General features: G+C 42.1%; 1 protein-coding gene across 1 annotated transcript; it reads right to left on the minus strand.

Moving 5' to 3' along the window:
- Positions 1-16: 16 nt before the first annotated feature.
- On the minus strand, positions 17-19,545 carry LOC115377808 (transient receptor potential cation channel subfamily M member 4-like). The gene is made up of 28 exons (XM_030077832.1): positions 19,144-19,545; positions 17,862-17,923; positions 17,424-17,601; positions 16,276-16,456; positions 13,925-14,094; positions 13,524-13,701; positions 12,597-12,661; positions 12,230-12,463; positions 10,382-10,484; positions 10,169-10,290; positions 9,613-9,912; positions 7,446-7,547; positions 7,125-7,253; positions 6,565-6,694; positions 5,656-5,801; positions 5,162-5,274; positions 4,875-4,991; positions 4,640-4,689; positions 4,303-4,541; positions 3,705-3,820; positions 3,373-3,505; positions 3,099-3,273; positions 2,690-2,855; positions 2,263-2,444; positions 1,505-1,637; positions 726-798; positions 407-564; positions 17-260 (listed from the first exon to the last, which is right to left on the minus strand). Exons 1-27 carry the CDS (start codon positions 19,213-19,215, stop codon positions 451-453), a joined length of 3,783 nt encoding a protein of 1,260 aa, XP_029933692.1. The 5' UTR covers positions 19,216-19,545; the 3' UTR covers positions 17-260; positions 407-450.
- Positions 19,546-23,971: the final 4,426 nt, after the last annotated feature.

The raw sequence follows: 23,971 nt of genomic DNA on the forward strand, positions 1-23,971 counted from the left end.
ATCAGCCTTTGTTTTGATTTAATACTGTGAGAGAGTAGTGCCGGTTCCCTCTCCCCGTTCCTTTCAGTTCAGGAGGACCATAAAGGAAATTTGGCAAGCGAACGCAGGATAAACATTATGGTCAAGCAAGACAGCTGCACGAGTGGTGACAGAGACATGGTGTAAGAGACTGCTTCAGTCTTGCTTTTTTCTGACCCAAAGCAACTGTAGACACACACCAAGGTTGCTTCAGGCAGAGCTGGAGGAAGTGGGGAATGCATCTGGGGAGAGAAAAGAGAGAGTATGTCAAGTAAGAGTGGGGATGATTTGTTATTTAACCACAGGAATGTGTCGCTGTTGGCAAAGAGTAGCTGTTATGTAAAGCTGTCAAAGATGCATGGTATACATAACCTCTTAACCTACATACCATTGTACAGTTTCTTTTGTAATGCACGGAGTTAGGCGCTGAGGTCACAACTCATGAGAAATTCCTCTAAATGGAGGTGGAGGTCGAGCAGGTCTGGCTGTGCTGCCTTGTGCCAAGGTGTCCACAATCCAGCTCAGAGCATTTGAGCAATACTCCATCTGAGGAGGAGGAATCACAAGCTGAACAATGCCATGCAGCGACTCCACAAACTCTTGAGTGAACATTAGTTTGGGTCCACTGTATGAATGAAACACGTCAGTGCAACCACAAGAACCATGTACATTAGAGACACCTCTTGAACAGAGAGCTTTGGCTTTACCTCATTCTCTAAAGCCCTCAGCCTGTGGTCAAAGTCTCTGGTTTCAGTCAGATGTTTGAGCACACTGTCCACCCTGCCAGAGAAAACATTCACTTCAATTAGGGCTGTCACAAGAATAGATACTTGGGGACCAAGTCAATACCAGACTAAAAAACAATGTCAGGTCGAGTGTTTTTGGTGTGGCAATATTGACGCAACCTGATTTCACTTGATTCCTCACTTTGTATTTTAATATAGCCTTACCTTACATGTTTACATACTAAAAGACTCAAAGTCGCTGTCATGCTTACAGGACTGTAAATCAGTACAAGAGCACCTAATTATATCATTGTATTTACTGTTAAACAGGACATTCAAACAGTTTCTCTAATATGAAATTAATAGTCTGTTGGGCTGCTTTGTTTTCTGCTTGAAGGCCACAGGCCCATGATGCATTTCTCAATGTTCCTATTCTAATGTAGTTTATGTGAGTGTAAACAAAGTTTCTGTTCAACAGTTAATGTTCATACAAAGTTTTTCGTTTTTTTTAAATAAAGGATTAGGAATGAGTTTTCTGTTTGGCCTGTGGTTTTGAATCAGGTATCGATAATTGTGAAATTTCCGTGGCGTTTGAACCAACCTTAAAACTTCTTGTATTGAAACATTCCTAACCTCAACACAATCAAAATGCAGACGATGTTTTTGGGAGCGGTACTTCCCCGTAAGGGTGGAAACATTACTCACTGACATGGACAGTACAGACAGTGTAGTGCAGTGAGTGGGAAGATGTGCCCTCTTACTTGGCAGACAATCGTTTGAGCCTCTCGGAGTCGCTGCCCTTCTGGATCTTGCTCTGGTTGGTCAGGAAGTTTTCCTTCTGGATGGTTTCCCATGTCATCAACCTGTTAGCTGCTTTGCCTTTTAACTCCAATACTAACCGGAGGGAAATATGTCAACATTATTATTATTATTATCATTGTTATGATTACTATTATTATGATTATTATGATTACAATTATGGTTGTTGTCATTCTTCTTCTTCTTCTTCTTCTTCTTCTTAGCAGTAGTAGTGGTAGTACCATTATTATTTTTATTATTATTGTTATTCTGTGTTTCCAAGATTGAACCAGGGAGGATGTTTGCTGTCACATGGGAGAGAATGAGATTTACAGCTGAGGGACAATCTCCATAGTCACCTCACCCACTGGTAATTAGCATGTTAATAAGCCGTATATTAACTCACGTGGTAGAGACACAGGGCGAAGTTTGCCTCAAGTGCTCTCTGTCAATTGTTCTATCACGAAAAGAAGTTAAGGTTGGAACTGGGATTGGGGATGGGCTTTCTGTCAGAAAACACTTGCGGCAAACTTATTCCTACTGTACTGGTAGTTCAAGTACCTGAAGGCTTGGTATCATATTTTTGCAAATTAAAAATCACACTGACAGCAACCTGAGAGCACACTTGATTTACGACGATACAGGTATTCAAATTACATGAGGCACTCAGCTTATTGCATCTGACGTATTCAGACTAAAATAGTCCAGTCTGAATACCTACCAAAGTGGTGGATCTTGACGGATGGCATCTTGCGGATATTTCTCTTGATAATGAGGTGGAGGTGAGAGAGGATGATGAAGGGGGGGGCCAGGGAGGGACGTGAGTGGTACTCCACAATCAGGTTGTAGCGCTGAAACTTCCAGTAGACATCACTGTTCTCCTGCACCTTAGAGAAGGTGTAGCTGGACGGAGAGACAACCATAGCACAGAAGATTAAAAAAAAATCTATTTATCTATTAATCTATTTATGTCTAAACAACTGAAATGCAGTGAGGCTGAACATGTACATAGTGAGGGTGGGGGTGGTGGAGGAGCGTAGATGAATGGAGAGAGAAAGTGAAAGATGGATCAAAGACATCAATGTCAAGAGCAGTCATAGAGGTGAAAATAGAAAGAGGTCGATATGGAAACTGTCCCTGTTCTCTACCTAAACATGGCGATGAGAAGATTGATGAGCAGTATGTTGGTGACGAGCAGGTAAATGACCAGCAGAATTACCACCAGCCAGTTGCTGTACTGACTCCTGCACGGCTCGGCGCCGGCCTCGATGTCAGTCATGTTGTCTGTGCAGGGCATGTCCCACTGTTTCCCCACTGAGACGGACACAACAATGCAGAGAGGATTAAAAGACTAGGGATGTCCACAGACCACGGTAGAAAAATGTATTATTCTTATCAAAGGTCTGAAACTGAAATTAAAACTGATATTGCATTCTCCCTGCAACATGCACGCACACACACACACACACACACACACACACACACACACACACACACACACACACACACACACACACACACACACACACACACACACAGGTTCTGCCATGTTTATACCATCTATCTCCTCCACAGGAATTTGTCCAAAGATGTGCAGGTATGGTCTGTAGAAGACCCGGCGGAAGATGCGATCTGGATTGGGATCGTAGGAGTAAAGAAGTGCCTGATTGGCTACTCCATATGCCATAAGCCACACCCCCAGGAAGAAGAGGAAGAAGAAGACATCCTTCATCTGAATGGAGAGAAATGTACATTTTGCTTACAATTCCAATATCATGCTTTCTAACTTTTGACTGGTGCAAACTTGTGAGCATCTTTTGATATGTCTCACCATCTTGCCAACAATGATGATTTTCGGTCCCAGTTGTTTGTGGATGGCGAAGATGTGGATGAGTCGCAGGGTGAAGACCATGTAGTCCACGCACAAAAACGCACGGCCATACTCATATGACAACTTGAACATCCTGTAACGCAAGAGCACAGTAAACCAAATGTTCTGTGGCACTAGCACCACCCAGTGGTCAACCTGTAGCATGACTGTGCCTTAAAAAACGAATACAAAATACAAAAATACAAAATTTAAGGAATTTCACCTTTACACACTGATTTTTACACAACAGAGGAATAACATATAAACAGTCTGTGTGTAGCCCTGCTCCCTACCTGCAGATCAGGCCAATAATGAAGAGGATGATGGCAGTAAGATCACACTTGTTCCACACATCCTGCATGTACAGCCTCAACCGCTGGCGCCAAGTCATATTTCCCACAAAGAATGTCTTAGAGGAAAAAACATGAATCAAAGTGTCTGATAAGTTTGTAACCAAACTGGTTAGAGAACTGGGTTGAAGAGGAAGAGAGCAGTGAGAGTCATAACAAGCCAAAGACTAAAAATATCTTCAGTGCTGATCTGCACAATATCTGGGGCCAGATTCATGAAACCTTCTTCAGAAAAAAAAATCTTCAAATATTTTTTTTTTCCCCAAAGTAAATGGGTCTTCAGGATTGCATCTGGTGTCTGAAGTAAAAATAACAACAGTTGCTCCAGGAAAGGGATAAAGATGTGCATGTAGAAAAAAAAAATAAAAGCCTTACACACCAATTATAATATTAATAATACATCAATAAGCTTTTTGTATGTTTTTGGCAATACATGATTGTAAACTTGTTCCACTGCTGCAATTTGTATCTCTAGGTCGGTTGGTGAATATTACGTGGATGAGCGTGAAATGTAACGTGAGGAAGATGTCTCTCCACCCACCTCGCGGATCTCCTCACACACAATGGTGAACACCCAGAAGTACAGCACATACTCAGCAATGGACGGACCAGCAGGAGGTGGAGGCTTGAAGTCGGCCAGTAGCACGTAGGCGAAAAGAAGGAGGAACAGGAAGTACATCAGCACGTTGCCCAGAAAGGCGGTGACAGGCGCGAACCAGAACTGACGCCATCTTGACACAATGAAAGGACGCTTGGGTGGGCTGCGAGTGTGGGGTATGCCTGTATGGAAAGTGAGTGAAACAAAACATTGCAGGTCTGCTGTGAAGGCAAAGGGATGACAAGAGGCTTAAAGCTGCTGAGTGTTAAGCAGGACTCACCTTTGATAGTTGCTGATCTGGGAGTGTTTGGTCCCTGTGCCTCAGCCTCACTGAAATGACAAGACGTTTGCGTGAATCAGCACACAACCTCAAACTCAGGCCTTTGCTTTATCGCAAGAAATCACACAAAGTTATGCATCCTCGATAAAACTGTGCATGCAATGTGTTTCATTCGCTTGCAAAATAATAATAAAAATATATGTAGCAGAAAAGTAGAATCTGGTGTGCTACGAACATGTGCTTGATGTCAGAGAAAGAGAAGACGGTGGTGCCGTAGAGGCTGTCGTTGTCACGGCCCAGAGCATCCTCGCTTGGCTTCCCCGACTCCTCTTGCTGCTGGTCCTCTTGTTCCCTGTGAGGTCCGGTTTGAGACAAAATTTAAAAACACAATAAACATGACAGATGCCATAGTACACAAAGAGCTGGAGTGTGTGTTGAAACTGATATTACAACAGCTGTAACAAGAGCAACGAATGGAGTCGGCAGAAAATCAGAGTGAATGAGAAACACAGCTGTTTTAACCTGAAAGAGATGAGGTTGGTGTAGCAGAGGATCGGGCAGAAGAAGGTGAGGAGGAGTTTCCACACCTCCGTGTTCCTCTTCATGTCACCCCACCAGATATGGGACAGGAAGGACTGCAGGAGAAGGCACTTAAAGCATTAACACCTCACATGTAATCATTGCATTTGCTTTTTCATGCATGAGAGCTTATGTGTGTTGCTGTGCTGATGTACTGTTATCACCCTTATACTGTTGTTGTACTGTTGTGTGTTGGGATTATGGTTACTGGTGTATTCTATCAATTAAGAAAAAGAAAATTCTCAGTCTGGACTTTAATAATCTCTAACAAACAAAATCAAGCAATGGCCTGAAACTCTATGGAGTAGAAGAGTTGACTGACATGACGACTGGTAAAACAGATGAAGTATAACATAAAACCGACAACGATGATAGAATAAAGTCCAGGACTTAATCTGGTTTTTGTCTACAGACAGATCCGAAACACAGCGACAAACCTGCACTCCATCTTGGCTGAAGAAAAGGCGTGCGTCGGCAGACATGGCCATCTGGAGACAGGTGGTCCCGCCCCAAACCGGAGATTTCCGGATCAGCAAAGTGAAGGAGCGACTCTCACTGCTCTGATAGCAAGAGCTGAACACATCTGAGGGGAGGGAGAACGCAGACAAGGTGAGTGCGGAAAAGAGTTGGAGCTTACTGAAATATTCACCATCTGGGAAACAAAAACAAGACCTACTCTTACACAAAGACAGCTAGCATCAAAGTAAAAGATATAATGACTAGTCATTAGCCATCTTAAAGCAGTAATCTGTGAAATCTGTTTTTTCTTTTTTTTATTATAATTTTGATAACTCTTTGGAGATAAGCAATCACTGGTGACTGTTGTTTTTGCACTCCACTTCCCAGAAGACAATCAAACAGTGTGATCACAACTGTGGTTTGTTTTGAGTTTGGTTTGAGTTCCATTCCAGATTTTTTTTTTCCTGAAAAATACATATATCTAACCAAAAACAAATCTATAAGCTTTCATGAACATAGCGCATATTAAATTACTATTAGCTATCAGTGACAGACAGAGAGACTGACAGATAAATGGATAGTAACAAAAATTAAAATGAAATGAATTAAAAATTTCATGGAAGTTTTGAGAGTGTAATCATCGGCGCTTATGAAATACTGAATATGGAATTTCAGGAATGTAAAAAATGGAAAAAAAAATGAGAAAAAAATGGATGAATAATTTAATACTAAATAAATATTTTTTCAGTTATTAGTTTATTTGGCAGAGCTGGCAGTGCTACTCAACATAAGAAGTCATAAGGAGGTATCACTGAGTACAGCTGTTTAGTTAACTGTTGCATGCGTGTTGTTGTAATTATTGGCGGATGTTGGATGGAGCTTCTCACCGTGTGCCAGGTTCTCGAACCTCTGTGCCAGCTCCTTCATGGACAGCTTGGTCTCCGTCTCACTCTCCAGCTTGGACAGCTCCCTCAGCATCTTACAGCCGCTCAGAGCACTCAGCACAGACTCCCCTGCCTGACACACGGGGAGAAACACAGGGATGAGTACAAACTCTTTCCACATTAGTTACCGTGTTGAAACTGTCAGTCAGCTGAAAAAATACATGGTTACAAATTTTCTCATGCGTGCATTCATCATCAGCAATTACATTTGTCTAGTCACTGGAAAAATAAACAATGGTGGCAACAATTAGCCCGTATCAGATGTGAATGGTAGGCCAATCAATTAAAACCACAGGAATTGTGTTCTTTGGCTGAAGGCTAATAAGATACAAATAATCTGATTACAGCACACCATAAAAATCACATCCAACTACCTAATAAACGGTTGTGAGCATTCCTTGTGCGTTACATAATCCACTTTTTCCTGGAATATAAACTCATCCTACCAGCTAAACCCTTTGCAGATGCTCCAAAACCACCAGAATAAATGTGAGGAACTTTACCATCTCCCAGAAGAAGACGGCCATCTCACTGCGGTTCTGCAGGACGGCCCAGATAAAGAGCGAAGCCCAGGGGAATAGGCAGCGCTTCTCTCTGTACAAACAGTCTCCACGCAGCAGCTTACTGGCCCGCTATTATAGCGCAAGAGACAAAGGGAGGAGAGGGCGGTATGACTTTGCCAACAACGAAGCAACAGACTTAGTTGGCATCTTTTAACTGTAAATCAACGGTTTGTGTGATAAAATACAGTGTATAAAAGTGTGGGTTGCACAGTGACATGGTGAGTGAAAAATGACACAGATATTTGGAGAAGTGAAGATTACCCTGAGAGCCCTCCTCTTTGACGAGATGTTTTCCAGGCCCAGAACATCAAAGTAGAAAGGCTTGCACACATCGCCCATTAACATTTCCAGGACCCGCGACACCTGGGGGACACAGGAAACGGAGGCAACTGAGACAGGACCATGTGACAATGGCCAGTTTTCCTCATTTCCTTTTCAAGATTCAAGATTCAAGATTTTTATTTGTCACATGCATGAATGTACAAGTACAGCAGCAGTGAAATGCAATGGCAACAACTCTAGCACTGTGCAAGTAATAGATAATAGATAAATAGATAAAATAGATAAAAATAAAATAAAAATAAAAATAAAATAGAAAGTATATACACTATATTACCAAAAGTATTCGCTCACCTGCCTTTACTCATACTATGAACTGAAGTGCCATCCCATTCCTAACCCATAGAGTTCAATATGATGTCGGTCCACCTTTTGCAGCTATTACAGCTTCAACTCTTCTGGGAAGACTGTCCACAAGGTTGAGGAGAGTGTTTATAGGAATTTTTGACCATTCTTCCAAAAGCGCATTGGTGAGGTCACACACTGATGTTGGTCGAGAAGGCCTGGCTCTCAGTCTCCGCTCTAATTCATCCCAAAGGTGTTCTATCGGGTTCAGGTCAGGACTCTGTGCAGGCCAGTCAAGTTCATCCACACCAGACTCTGTCATCCATGTCTTTATGGACCTTGCTTTGTGCACTGGTGCACAGTCATGTTGGAAGAGGAAGGGGCCCGCTCCAAACTGTTCCCACAAGGTTGGGAGCATGGAATTGTCCAAAATGTTTTGGTATCCTGAAGCATTCAAAGTTCCTTTCAGTGGAACTAAGGGGCCAAGCCCAGCTCCTGAAAAACAACCCCACACCATAATTCCTCCTCCACCAAATTTCACAGTCGGCACAATGCAGTCTGAAATGTACCGTTCTCCTGGCAACCTCCAAACCCAGACTCGTCCATCAGATTGCCAGATGGAAAAGCGTGATTCATCACTCCAGAGAACGCGTCTCCACTGCTCTAGAGGCCAGTGGCGGCGTGCTTTACACCATTGCATCCGACGCTTTGCATTGCACTTGGTGATGTGTGGCTTGGCTGCAGCTGCTCGGCCATGGAAACCCATTCCATGAAGCTCTCTGCTTACTGTACTTGGGCTAATCTGAAGGTCACATGAAGTTTGTAGCTCTGTAGCAATTGACTGTGCAGAAAGTCGGCGACCTCTTTGCACTATGCGCTTCAGCATCCGCTGACCCCTCTCCGTCACTTTACGTGGCCTACCACTTCGTGGCTGAGTTGCTGTTGTTCCCAAACGCTTCCATTTTGTTATAATAGAGCTGACAGTTGACTGTGGAATATTTAGGAGCGAGGAAATTTCATGACTGGATTTGTTGCACAGGTGGCATCCTATGACAGTTCCACGCTGGAATTCACTGAGCTCCTGAGAGCGGCCCATTCTTTCACAAATGTCTTGTTTCACAGTCTGCATGCCTGAGTGCTTGATTTTATACACCTGTGGCCAGGCCAAGTGATTAGGACACCTGATTCTGATCATTTGAATGGGTGAGCGAAAACTTTTGGTAATATAGTGTATATACACTCCTATATACAATCCTATATACAATATACAATTATAAACATTAAGTGTGCATATGGACATTAAATGTGCATTATATAATAAATAGAAAGTAAGAAAGGGTCTGTTGAAAAGTGTTTTTTATTGAGTGTTCAAGATCCGTGTGGCCTGGGAGAAGAAGCTCCTTCTCAGCCTTTCAGTCCTGGCTTTGATGGAGCGAAGCCGCTTGCCTGAGGGCAGCCACACGAACAGTTTGTGGTTTGGGTGGTGAGTGTCTTTAATAATCATAATCTTGAAGGAAGCTTGAAGGGACGCCAAGTTTCTTACCATACACGGTATGTGTGGTATAACATGGCCGGGAGCCAATTTACTGTAATTTTGTTCAATTCAGGATCAAGTCTGAAATTCGCCCCAAATATCTTTCATTTTTAAGTTATTATTTCAACTTTTTGATGATACAACTACAAATCAGTGTTCTACTATAAGCCAATAAATAATAAGCTGGTTGGGATAAACTGGTCTGCAGGTAATGTGACCTTAACCCTACGATAAAATATTATAAAATGCCTTACATCCTTCTCTACTCACTTCAAAAAGGCTGAGCTCCTTCGCCGGCCCGCTCATTGTGCTCCCCGCTGTCACTTTGGCAGATGAGTCCAGCAGGTTGGCCACTGAGTGTGCTGAGCCCGAGTTTCCCTGCCGCTCCACTAGGCGGCGCTGTAGCAGCTGGTAGGCCAGCGTGCCATCAGCCACCGAGCGGTAGAGGCTCTCAAGCCTGCCATAGGTCAGGTAGTCCAGGATGTTGAGGCCGTTTTCGGTGAAGAGACGCACAAACTGAGGCTTGTTGTTGACCAGCGCGTCTGTCATGGAGTCCTCCAGGTCTGCATACTGTTAGATGAAGGGGACACGTTGTTCTGTTGTTACTTAACGTTTAATTCAATACAATTATGAGTGATATGAGTGAGAATACATGTAGTTATTTCAAATTAACTATTTCATTGCACAGTGTATTAGAGCGCAGCTCTTTCTGGGACTAACTCTGATGCAACACATCATACATGTAGAGCCAAGTGTAAAAATATCTGCGTTTTGTGTGATAAATGGTAAACAATGCGCGCGTGATGTGATGTCTTTATCCTCTTACCGTCCAGTGGATGTCTCCATTGAAGAGTTCACTCTTGGCGATGTCCACTCTGTTCCAGGTGACTGCCAGCTTCAGCTCCTCAGTGTAGGGGCTGGCATCAGTTGACATGCGCTGCTTACTAGCTGAAACACACACCCATACACACACCAAAATTAAGATGTAATATAGCCCATAACATTTGTGATATACATAAAACGGATTAGCGACATGTACCTCCCACCAAGGACTTGAGCAGGACGGTGTCAAAGTCATCTGGTCCCTCCTGTTCTCCGTGGTAGATTGTGATGTAGTCTCTGTTCTGGTAGATGCTCAGAGCCTGGAGACAGAACAGGGGAAAACCACAAGTAACCACCAAGGCTTCACATGCACACAGGAGCCTGGAAGAACCTGGACCATGATTACAACATCCAATAGAGGTTTTTAGATAGCTTTTTTTTTTTTAAAGATACCCTATTTAATCCAAAAAATAGAGAAAAATCCCAAGGCACTCTCTTATAAACAGTAAAATGCCTTTAGTTGACTGGCATTGCCAAAGTGACACACTAAAAGCCACAGCATGTCACTTTGACAATGCCAGAGAGTGCCTTGGAATTTTTCTCTGTTTTTGGCACTACATATCTCCCTCTCCAAAGAGCACCTCGAACTAAACAATGAGTCCATGAAGCGCTCCTTTTTAAACATTTTTTTCTTCATACCCTATTTAATGCTGTTCGACAGTATCGCCCTCTTTGTTTTATACTGCATTTGCAGTATTGTCTTTGTACATTTTTTTAATTCAAGATTGTTTCAGTTGGTCCACACACATCAGGATAGGTGCTGGGTTGAATGAAATCCAACAGTGAAGTAAATACATAAACTTATCCTTTATTTATTTATTTATTTATTTTTTCTTTATATTTTTATATTTATTTCTTCAAGCCACTCAGGCCTTTGTCAGGGTGTCAGGACATACCTTTTTTTAAGGTATGTTTTGGTTTTATGTTTTGGGCATTTCTGCTTTATCAAAAATGACAGTAGAGAGACAGGGAAGAGAGAGGCGACCTAAAATTTATTTGCAGTCTGCAGTAAGGGTCGGCAACAGTTATACTTTCTGAGAAAAGCTAAATTCTTTTAATGCTGTTTTTAATGTTCTTTTAATGTTGACTGGAAAATGATGTCACTGTTTTATAAATATTTTACTGAATCTGTCCTCACTTTTTCCCTAATGGCCTGGTTTGGCAATCTGAACGTCAGAAACAGGAACAACATGAATAGCACTGTAAGAGTGGCTAGCAAGGTGGTGGGTGTTCCTCAGGCCTCTTTAGCAGGTTTATATGACCAGCAGGTCCTGCGCAAAGCTAGGGACATCCCCTTCACTAGGAATTTGAATTCCTCCCCTCTGGTCGTAGACTTAGGGTTAGAGTGCCCCGGGCAAAGTGCAATAGGAGCAGAAATTCCTTTATTCATCGTGCAATAACTCTGAACTGTTTTTATCAAGGCCTTATGATGGTCTTTTACTGTGTGTACTGTACGATATTTTGTTTTGTTTTATATATTCTGTGTTTCTGTGTTGTTTTAAATGGTCTTCCCCCTGCCTGCAAAACAAGTTTCCCTTTTTGGGACAATAAAGTTACTTGACTTGACTTGGGGATGTATATGCTCAACCAAGTGAGCCCCCCAGCACACACCCCTTTGATTATTGCCTATAAAACACCTGTGTGTACTCAAACGTATGAAGTACACAAATGAAGGACACACAAAAACACACAGGTGTACAAACAGAATGTGACATGTGACAGGTAAACGTAACTAGCCTGACTCACACTGACAATGCCACAGATGCTTGGCCTCTCTGTGCCAAGTCAACAAGATACCAGAGGAGACAGACCTCATCAGGGCCCCTGAAGGTATTAAGCAACGTATAATTATTGGCTGGCCAACACAACCACACCTGTCCATTCAGATTGCTAAATCTACAGGTTACGCAGGTTTTTGGAAAACAGTAGCACTTCCTGTTTTTTTTTTAAATGCAAAGCCCATGCAGAGTTGATGTCATATCCATCTGTTTGTGGTCCTTCTTACCCGTTCAACTAGTTTGTCAGTGTCCGCTTCAGTAGGAAAGTATTTCCTAACCCGTTCTGTCACTCTGTCTTTCAAGTCAACACTTGGTGCCGCCTCGCCGTCTCCCTCAGCGGCGGACGACACAGCAGTAGCAGATGACAGGTTCTCCAGCATGTCACTCAAGAAGTCAGCCACGCCCCCTGAGCCGGCCAGCACCAACCAGGGAATGGAGTTCTTCAGAGAGAGATCCACTCTCTAACAAGAAGAGGAGGGAGAGAGAAAGATGTAATTTTTTGCCTTGTATGACTGTATTAGGGACTGAGATATTTAACATACTGAATGCAATGTAAATCCCACTGACTATAGAAATAAAGAGCAGTGATTGTACCTCCAGCATAGATGGATTTCCTGAGACCAGCATACAAAGGACAGGGATGTCGATGCTGCCGCTACCTATCAGAAAATAGAATCATAACTTTTCCTTAGTAAATTGTTCATTAAATTGACTTCACTTTGACATTTTGATGTTGCAGACCAACAGCAACAAACTCCACATGCCACCCACTAGCTGAAATAAAGCATCAGAAAAATGCACCATGTAGACTTTTTGACGATTCTTTGCATGATTTAACATGTTGAGGAGCTTAGAGTAGAATTCCTGTAATGGTATGTGATGGCTGTGGTCCAGCAGATACTGAAGGATAATCTTACCACCACACAGATCTACATGCAGTACTGCAGAGTAACCACAAGATGGCCAAAATGACCAGAAAGACGGGCTGAATGCCTAATGAATGGCGTTCACTGTGAGAATATTGCACTTTCTTAGCATCCATGTGTTTCCCTTTTTCCTTTACATTATATTATCCATGTGTTTCCTGTATATGCAACCCCCCTCCTCCCACTCCACCCAGAGGCTGTTTTCAAGCACAGCTTGCAACAAGAGCAAGGTCAAGTAAGATAAGAGCAGGAGAAAACAGATTAGTCCCCTCTCTTTTAAATGCAAAAGATCTGCTGTGTAGTAAAGGCACGATGAATGAATTTTCAGTTGACTTCACTTTATCGGTTCAATTCAAAACGTATAAGCCCATGTAATGAGTTGACTGCACTTCATACCTGCATGCTAGACTGAACCGTTCCAGTTCTTCCAGCAATTCCAAAAAAGGATGAACAAACTTAAAGGGGTTAATCTGTTGAGATTTATTTCCCTTAGTCAAAACAGTCAAATTTTTCCAACAAAACCCAACTGTCAACTAAACCATGACTATTCTAAAATTAGCCAACCAAAAAAACAAAAGAGTCTGTCATGTCTCACCCCAGATGCCTGTGCGTTGGTGGGAGATGTAGTCCTCCAGCCTGGCTCTGAAGCCAGTCTCCCCTCCTCTGCGACCCTCACTCCCATCATCCACCAGCAGGAAGGCCTGATAGTTGTTGTCCAGGCAGCAAGAGTCCCGGGACGTATTCTGGACGTAGTACTTAGCAGGGAAGCTGCCCTGTAAGATAGACAATCCAGGCATAGATAAGGCAGGCTTTCTTATATTGAAGATCAGGGCCTACAAACAGGTCAAGGCCTAGCTTATTGTGGAAGTGTGCATGCATAGCACTAATATGTTTTAAATGAGCTGGGGTTCTAGTGTTCAACAGTTGTTATACGACTTTGCATTGGCTGATGGGCAAAAGACTTGTAAATAACTTTGTTTGTGTGAATGTGTGTACCTGAGGGTTGACCAGCTGCTGCCGGTTGTGCACAAGGCCCCAGGGAGCGATGCCCAGTGACACCACCTTGTTTAGGGAGACTGAAGCGGCGGCGGTGGCATGATCCCTCACCGCCTCTCCTACACACCTGCCGACACCTTCACGCAGGCCTGCTGTAATTATCCAGGCTCCTGGGTGTGTGTGAGATTACGAAGCAGTCAATGTGTGAGCATGAGAGCAGAGTGGATGTGTTTGTGTGTTTAGGAGGAAAGAGAGAAGACTGATAGAGATATCAAAACAGTGTCTTCCCCAGTTCAAAGCTGTTTTCAAAGCCTCCTTCGTTCACAACGTGCCGGCTATCTTTTAACCCCTGAGTGAATAAAAAGTTAGCCAGGAGCAGGATATTCTGATTCTGTGCCCCCTTCTGATGGAATAATCTCCCTGTGCTGATTAGAGAGGCAAGCTCGTTTTCTGATTTTTAATGTCTCAACTCAAAACATATTTCTTTGCAAAATCTAGTGCTGGTGCTGGTCAAGCTACTCCAAAATCATGTACCCTTCCATTCTTTATACAGTTTTATCTATGTTGTAATGTTTAATACAATCTATTTTGTGTTATATGATGGGATAGTCCATCTTACTCTCTGGGATATTCACTCTGTTTATTGTTCTTTTAATTTTCTCTTTTGTAAAATGTGTTGGGACTTGTGTAATGTACTTTAAACAAATAAAAATTTTACTTGATTACGTCTGAAACATGGCTAACACCAAAAGGCAAAATTTTGTCGGTTCTGATCACTAACTCACTAAAGCATACTCCACTTCAATCTTAAAATTAGGACATCTGACTGAGCTTCAATATCTAGTCACAGCCAGAGTAAAACTGCTTCCAAACATTTGTATTTAAATTTTTGCAAGCATTTGTTTCCGTCATTCCATAGTTACAGCTGGATTAAATTCTCCTTGGCTTTCATCGTCATTCTGTAATTGTTTTGATTTAATAAAAAAAAAAAAAAAAAAAAAAAAAAAAAAAAGCTTGTGTCTCTCGATTACACAAGGTCTATCTATATTTACTTGTTCCCATGATTACAGAAAGGAAAGGAAAGCAAGAGGACAACTGGCTCTTTCTCACAGGACGGTATCACATCCTCTACCTTGCACAACAACTACAAATCTGTCTAGCCAAACAGTAGCAGCTACTGTATGTGTATGTGTGTGTGTGTGTGTGTGTGTGTTTGTGACTGAATGTTTTCGCATGTGCCCATTTATCTTTGCTCTGGATCGGGGGCCCTCTGAGAGGACAGCTTGCTGCAGTGACCTCAGATGAAGGCAGATCAGTATCGCTGTGTGCCACCTGGCTTTGGCACAGTGGTCAGGAGGAAATGGCCATTGTAGTTCCAAACTGGGATCAGACCCTAAGGACTCATCTAGTGTAAAGGTACCACAGGTTGCAGCTGTAGTACTTTTCCCGCCATGAGCGAGCTGAGGAGTTTTATCCCCTCTCCCAAAGAATTGTCCGTTCACTATTCCATAATATCTGTCAATTTCCTCCAAAATATTTCACATTTTAGCTTGAGTTTCTGAGCACTGTGTGACAATTCTCAAACTCACATGGTCAGTAAAGAAAATTTAAGAGTGTTGAGTGAGGGTTTCAATTTGCGCTGTGTGAACTTATTATTTCTGATAATATCATCATCTGAGCTCAAATAATACGAACAATATCATCCTGGATGGTTCTGTTAAGCGCACACACACATACACAGCCTATGGCTACACTGCATTTTATAATGTTCTATTATCAGCTCTCTTCTTTTATATGATAAATTGATTACTATGCAATGATACACATTATTATGTGGCAAGAATTGATTGATACAGTTTTTGGGTAATAACTAAGTGGAAAATGATGATAACCAAAACCTATTTCCCAATATTCTTTACAAAGGTCTCATACTGAATTGCCAGTACATGTTATTGCATTTAATCACTGCCATAGCTAGATCAAAAGGTCTCTTTACTATTATTAGCCTTAGACAGTCTTCATTACAACACTGAAATAAACATAACCAAGTGTGCAGCACCACAATGTTCAGGCTATCTACAGTAACACCTACACCTATAAATTAGAATTGTACTGTATTCATGACAAAATATTGCTCATGCTGTTGTCTTGCACAATCATGTGCATGCTCATGAAAAATTTGACCTTACACCTATATACAGCCACTTCCACTTCCCTCAGAGGCTTCAGAGAAGCAATGCTGCTTGCTCCCTCTGTCTCTACATGCAAGCATGACTGAATCTCGCCGTGCTTTCAATAAATTCATCAGTACATGGATGTTCAAAACAACATTTCTGATTCACGTCACTCACCTGTACTTTGCGAGGCTTTGACCAGCCCCTGTCTAAGCACCTCCCGGACCCAGGTCTTGACCTTCGCCCTGCCTTCGCCACCCACCACAGAAACCACCAGGTTGGGTGCAGGCAGACCCCAGTGGGCTGTCATCAGGGTGTAGACCATAGAGGGTGGGGTGTCCCATGACATGCGCAGGAACTAAGGGTCCAATAAGAGGAAGAACATGACATCTTGTTATTTAGCACCAGTATAAACAGATTCATCTCAAAAGGGGCATAATGAAACTACATAGACAAGCTAGATGAGGCTAGGACTTCAAAGAGTACAGGACGATGATCATTTTCCTATGATGGCCCATGGAAATTAGACAAATCCCATGCTGATGAGATTGTTTATAATACAGGAGAAGAGCTGCTTGTTATCGATACGTGGTTTCTGGTATTATGCTGTTTTATTTAGGTGGAACAGAAGGCCGAAGGTAAGAGAAGAAATGCAGAGACTTGGAAGACTGCCGGTGTGAATTCTTCAGCCAGCAGGAAAAATCTGGGCAAATGATCAAGAAATTCACAGTCTTCCAAACCCATGAAGAGAAAAATGAAAGCCTCTTAAAAAAACAGTTTTTTTTTATGTTAGGCCCATATAGGGAAAAGCATATAGCAGGAGAGAGATTAAAACAACTTGGCTCACTAAACATACATGGGGATGTCGGTCTATGCAGCATGTTTCATATCAGTGGATTCTTCTCTTCATTTGGATCAAATACAGGATCAGTTTGGAGGCCCCATACCCACTGTCTTTGATGTGGTTTTGCTCAGCAAATATGCTCAACGAGTGCCTTGAACACAGGCACCTGCATGTAGACTGGTATGATAATGTGTTACTCACCTTCTGTAACCTTCTTCTCCTACACAATAACCGTCCTAGACTATTCTGTACAACACAATCCATCAGAATGAGGTTAACTTGTCTGGTCAAAACAGGGTTAAAACAGTTTTTGTATGCAGCTTTGGATTGATTTGGACAATTATTTGGCTAACCTTTAGAAGCCTCTGTCCTTCAAACACAACCAAAATGCCTTACGTTAGAACAAAGACTGAGGCCTTGAATCAAGAATGTGATGAGCCGAGATGGGGAACATTTATCAGACTAACAGGGAGGCACCCACATAGCTATGCCTCTTGCTGGCTCCTGCAAACTGCAACTCTCCGAAGGCGTCAGTCGGGTATTCAGAGGAGTGCTGCGCGCTGTCCCAGTGGTTGACAATCGCCGAGCTGAAATAGTCACCAAGAGCCACCGAAGCATGGGTGTCTCTGGCACCTCCACACTGGCACAGCCTGCCATTACTGACAAGCAGAAGGGTAAAACATTGACTTTATAACTTGCTCTCATCATCAAAATGCCATTACAATGACAGATGAATTAGCACTACCACTTCAACTTTGTCACTGTCTTATCCAGTATTTGTAATGATTTGGATCCAAGTTCACTTCACTGCAATCATTTGTACACTACTATACAATACACACTGCCATCAATAATATTTTCCATTAGCACATAACATTTACATTGTAATATACTGTGGGATTTCCGTGTTTCACATTACCTAAAAGAATCTTCTACAAAGGTGGTGCACACTCTTTTCTTGATGATTTTGGGGATCCAACTCTGAAAAGAAAAAAAAAAGTCACACAGATTGTTTATTGCATTGCCGTTTTTCAACAAATTAGCTCCCTGTCTTACATACATAACAACTCAACCTTAGACAGTTTAAAGTTTGGAGGTTTGACTTCCACATGACTGGGCTTGGCTGAAATGCATATGGCCGCAAGGACTTGGATTTTGTTTGTGCAAAGTGTTGACTTTGGCACCGATTACAAGCTGGGTGAGGTTTTGGTGAGGTGAGGTGCTGAGCCTCACCGGGACACTGTGACTTCTGGCGACCTGCTGTGGTTTCTGTCTCCTCGGGTTTGTTTATGTCCTGGGTCAGATGGTCAGGATAGACAAGGTATCCTCAATGCTTACGGGATCATCACCATTGATTACATCAGTGGCTCACACTGATGAAATCAATGGTTAGGACTCTGTTAATAGAGTGCCAGTTGATGGAAATTAAATGTACCCTAATCACTGTTGGTGTTGCTTTCTAAACTATATTTTTGAGAAGCTGGAAATGTAGGCTTGCTTTTTTTCCCTAAATGATGCATGCACAAGCTTTTTCCTGAGGTACTGTAGCCACTAGTATACTATACCACTTGATGGCCAACTTTAACCCTCATTCCTTAAAAATCTGGGTTAGTTCTGCTTATCAAAAAGCAGATATTAGCCAACACTGAACAACAAACATTGCTCAATCTATTACATTCAAGTGTCAGCTCTCTCAAATTCAGCTTCACAACTAGTAGGCAGCTCACCAGGGTATCAGTGTGGCTCTGATAATGAAAAAAATCAGCAATAATAGCGAGCTGACCGCTTTGTGAGAAACTAAAACTGTCGAATATGCTTCTCTTGCCCTGAAGTTAACTTCCGGCAAATCACAAGAGTCCCAGATGTAAATAAACCGGAGCAGAAGTCACGTTTGGTGTCACACCCGGCAACCTGCTACTTCTCCTTTTCCTCCACGAGTGGAGATTTTTGCGCGTAATGGGTTTGAGTGACCATGAGCTACGTGCTGCCATGCGTAAGTTAGCTAAGTTCAATCACAGTAAGTTGTGGTGACTCAGGCGTATCATCATTTCACATGCATACAAAAGGCTGAATCACATAGCTGCCACCCACGACATTCCTCACAAGTCCACCGCTTTACAAACCGTGTCGCGGGCTTCTCAAAAACACACGCATCTCTCACTAAAGTAGCCTACACTCCTAATTATTGAAATGACACCCACCTGGTCCTTTTCAGATTTAGCTATTTTGCCTCCGCTGCCTCCTCCTCCTCCTTCGTCTTCCGCGCTGCTCATGTTTGTTTTGTTTTTTTTCCTTTCCTTTCCTTTTTTAGAGCTTAACAAGAAGCCGCAACTGAAGCGTGCCCTCCGAGCATTTTCAAATTAGCTGCCAGTTTTTTTGGTGGTGGTGTTTTTTTTTTTTTTTTTACACAGAAGTATGCCTCGGAATTATGAAAATGGCACTTTCAAAATGCCAATTCCTACCCGGTATGTTTTTTTTCAACTGGTGTTAAAGTCGGAAACCAGGTGCGGAGCAGTCAAACCACCCAGGTGAGGGTGTGGTTGTTCCAGCAGACTGAAAGGAGAGAGAGAGAGGAGGGAGAGACTTGCCACAAGGAATCCTCCACACTCTGAAACAGGAGGGGCCATGTAGCAACCACAGACATCTCAACTTGTACGTACTAGACCCGGACTTGTGCTGCGAAGCCGTGCCTTTGACGGCCAAGAGTAAGCCCAAACTGGCTGTAATGTCAATACAACAGTCATTTAGCATGTCACCTTTCCTGTGAGGTGAGCTGTAATGTTTGGTGGCAGTGACAATCTCCATAGGGCCTATTCTTGGCCATTATAATGCCACGTAATTGGACACCACCGGCAACTGGAGACAGCAGACAGGCCGGAGCTAATGCTGCCATATTGGCCTAAAAATACAACACCCAAAACTCCACAACATGGTTCACTTTGTATTAAATATTTATTTTTTTTTTTAGTGCATTTAAATAGTGAAGCGTTTATATTATAAAACATCATCTGGTTAGGCATTCTCTCAGCATTCAAACATCCACATTGCACGTGTATAGAGCACAATCAACAATGAGTACCAGTCAGTCGGTAAATAGGAGCATATTTGGTGTTAAATAAAGATTGTTTTCAAATTCCAGTCCATAATTGTGGTGGTTTAATTTTGCACTATCTGCCGTAGCCCCGCGGGTCCTGGGCCTTCGTCGACTCGTCTTTTCCACTCGTCTGGCCGATTTGATATAACTTGTTGGCGAGAATGTGGAGCTGGCACGTGCCGAGCTGGCATCCCCGCTGAGGCGCGCGCCTTGGCCGCGTCTTCACCGCGAGTCTGTCAGTGTGATGAAGAGGAGAGAGAGAGAGAGAGAGAGCAAAAAGAGTCAAAACATCAGACAAATCTACAGAAAACTGCACCAAATAATTTCCTGTTGCAGATCAAATTTAAAAGCAACTGTGTAGTTTTTGTGAACAGATACTGAAGTAGGCATTTTATTTGTCCTTTATTATACAGTAACCTATTGCAACATATTAATACTAAAGTGTTGTGTTTTTCAGCCAATCCCTGTACCCTCATATGGCTTTGTAAAATTATGTTGTGACCGATCACCATCTTTTTATTATAAAAGTAATAATTATTATGATTTTTTTTTTTTATTTATTTTTTTTTTTTACCTGTTTTTCAGGGCCTCCATGTCTTGTTGTTTGTCCTCTGAATGAAATGGGATGATCTTCAGTTCTGGCACATGCCCCCCCTCCTTTGTGGCCCCTGACCTTTTGACCTCTAGCTCCTGCACATTGGCCCCTGGTGGGAAAGTTTCTGGCTGTGTCCTGTGGTTCAAAACAGAACGAGGTGTTGATTACTTGTGGCATTTTGCAAAACAAACAACTATGCATAAGTGTGAATTTCAGCAGTTGCCCAATACTTATTATAAAGGAAGACATGGCGTTTGACCATATCACCTTGCAGGCGGATCTTAGTAATTATCTTAGTGATTGTAGTGATTAGTGTTTCTTTCACAGATTAGCATCATAGCATGACGGATATGGTGGTGCAGTTGCAGTCACTATGCCTTTTGTACGGTAAATTGTCATTAATGACTGTTTACTGACCTGTGTGTTGGTTTAATTGGTGAGGCAGCAGTCACAGACACAGTCAGCAGCAGCAGTAAGGCTATCTCCATACTGCAGTGGTCTGTAGCAGCGAGGGGAAAAAACAAATGATGTTGAGAATATACTTTACATCAGTCTGACAGCACATTAGAGATAATTCATAATAAATGAATGGCTTAATTAAAACTAATAACATAGGGACACTTTTTAACAAGCAAAGATAATTAAAATGCATTATTAGCATATTTTCTTAATTTGGAGATCTGATTAAAATAAAAATAATAATAATAAAAAAGAAATAGAGGAATGTAAATCTAGGATGACACTCACCACCAAAAAAATGCAAAACCCTGCTGTGGCTTTTGGAGTAAACCATCAATCCTGAGATTCAGTTGTAGTCTTGCTGATTGCCAGATGCCCAAGTCTAGCAGCCCTCTCCTCCTGTGGTCCTTTATACACTCATGGTGGGGTGAAGGGGTGTGTCTAGAAGTCACTATACCTCCAGAGCAACTCCCATTCTCATAATTAATCAGTTGTCATGGCAGTTTTATTGTCTATTTGTAGGAGCTGTGATCATAACATAAACAACCTTTTACCAACAGTGGCCAAGTCTCCAGCATAACATTGCAGTTAAACTCACAATGACCTTGTACCTTGTGTGATGTTTACATCGATTCTAATGCTCAGTCCAGTCCTCGTGTTGCACTCCCCCTCCCCTCGTCCACATCCTCCTATCTGCCTCTCCTCCACTTGCTGCTGAGCAATTGTTCCAGAAATCATTCTTTCATTTCCATCACCTGCAGGAAACTCCCAGAGCCCAAAATAACCCCAATTCTCCTCCGAGCTTTTCTTTATCGTCCCATTTTTCCTGCTCCTTTTTCCCTTGAGTCACCTTTGCCGTCACCATGTTTATTCCTGAAATGTCCTTCACGCACACTTCCATCCCCCACCCTCAATGTATGCGTATTAAAAACAACATCTTGACCAGTCTCCTTAATATTTCCCACAAAAATAATAAATAATGTTAGAGGTATTATTATGATACAATTGTTAAGTATAACTTTAAGAATTGGAACATTGCCACATAGTAACATCTCTCCAGGAAATTATCCCGTAATCCTTTATCTTTTAATAACAAGTCCGTGGGGAGCCAATGTCACATTTTAATGTTTTCCCATTGCCCCCCCTTTCCCACTCCCCCCTGCTCTCTCACTCACAGCTTCCTCTCTAGAGTCTATTGTGTACTGTTCCTGTGACTAACATCTGGGCCTGTTTTGCCATCAGAGCGGTGCATTTAGTCATCATAGTCCACATGCACACAAGCACATTTTAACAGGCAAATGACAAGACAGCCAGCACATACACCTCATGACCAAGTGCTCACGCTTTTATTTGATGATTAAAGGTGGCGCTGCACTCAGCACTTTCTTGTCAAGAAACTACGACTCATGGCAAGAAGGAAGGAACTACGTGTCAGTGGACCACGTTATGGAAATATATCCTCTCAACAAATTGAATGACTGTGCTCACCCAAACCGAGAGACTCATTGGACCAGTTCCCGTGCACCTGCTGCCTTCACAGAAAACATTTCAAAACATTTCAATAACAAATAACAAAGCAAACAAGCAAACAAATGGGTAAAAATCAAATATCGCATTGTCTTTGACCGTATACCTCAATATCAACACTGTGATGATATTGTCAGGAGGACCATTAGTGCTTCATAGGATATTTACACGAAATAGAATTTTGATAAATAATCATCAATAATGTGGATATGACAATCAGGCAGGTAGAGGCAAATAACAGCATGTTGAGATGAGTGAAGAAAAAGGGCCCTGATTTTTTTTTTTTTTTTACTAGACAAGCAAAATGTTTGAACATTCCTCCTTATCTTCTGACAGACAGATGCATCTATTTTCTCTCCATTCCATCTCAGGATTGCAAAAAAAAGGTGTACATATTTCTCAACAGAGCTCCTGACATGATCTCCCAACATGTTTAAACAAGACTCAACACAGTAGTCACAAAGATAACCAATAGCCTAAGCATTAAGCTATGTACACTCTCTCAGACTTTTTTTTTTTTTTTTTTTTTTTTTTTTTGGTTATAATTTGGTCTAATTGGCTTGTATGGCTTAGTCAGGGAAAGCCTGGAGCATGTTGACGCTTCCCAGCTTTCTGCAGATCAGGCAAGGTCAAAGGCATTGTCTTCTTTGTACTGAAATCACAGTTCACAGCTTTGGGGCGTAGCTGTTGCAGCCATCATGGCCATGGTAGGTGTGCCAGCTGTGGAGGATTTGGCGTGTATCTGCTGAGGATCTTAGAGGTGTTCACTCATGAGGTCAGACATATGCAGAGTCTGAGATATTTTCCTCTGAGTTTAAGCTATGCTGGTGCAGTTTGTCGGCCAGATCCCCAGTCACATCACACTCTTTATTCACGCTGCCCTACAAAGACAAATGGCATTAACTTCATTTTTGGTTGAAAATGAGTTATTTTCCTTTTTGAATCAGTAACCTGCTTTATATTGTGACTATTGTTTTGTTTTTGGAGAGAAAATAGCAGCATGTAAAGTAAGTGTTAACAATACTTTAACTACCTTTTATATTATTATCAACAACCAACTGAGAGATCAAATGGAAGTTACTGCCTTTTTCCTTTACATGACCCCTTCTTATTTTGCAAACAGAGCAAAGGCAGAATAGAGTAACTAAAAGGGTCAAATGTCAAGTCTGAGCACAGGGTTAATAATGTAGATAAAAAGACAAAAGAAAAAAATGGCCACATTTCCAATAGCCTGCATAAAACACAATTGTCTGGACAACAAAAAAACTTTTCTCAGCTCAACTTTCTGAGAAGTTACTGCCTTTTGCCTTTAGAGCAGCGTAGCACTCTTTATTTAGCAAGGCCTTGTTCAGAA

This window comes from Myripristis murdjan, chromosome 19, assembly GCF_902150065.1.
Source record: "Myripristis murdjan chromosome 19, fMyrMur1.1, whole genome shotgun sequence".
Classification (NCBI taxonomy): domain Eukaryota; kingdom Metazoa; phylum Chordata; class Actinopteri; order Holocentriformes; family Holocentridae; genus Myripristis; species Myripristis murdjan.

Bases quoted from the DNA above. Each gene is read 5' to 3' on its own strand.
- LOC115377808 (XM_030077832.1), bottom strand. From the start codon at position 19,215: ATGAGCAGCGCGGAAGACGAAGGAGGAGGAGGAGGCAGCGGAGGCAAA. The intron at 10,485-12,229 runs GTAAGAAGGACC...TTCTGTCTCCAG, and splicing joins CTGACAAACTAGTTGAACGG to GCTCTGAGCATCTACCAGAA. The intron at 565-725 runs GTAAAGCCAAAG...CCTCCTCCTCAG, and splicing joins TGAGGGCTTTAGAGAATGAG to ATGGAGTATTGCTCAAATGC.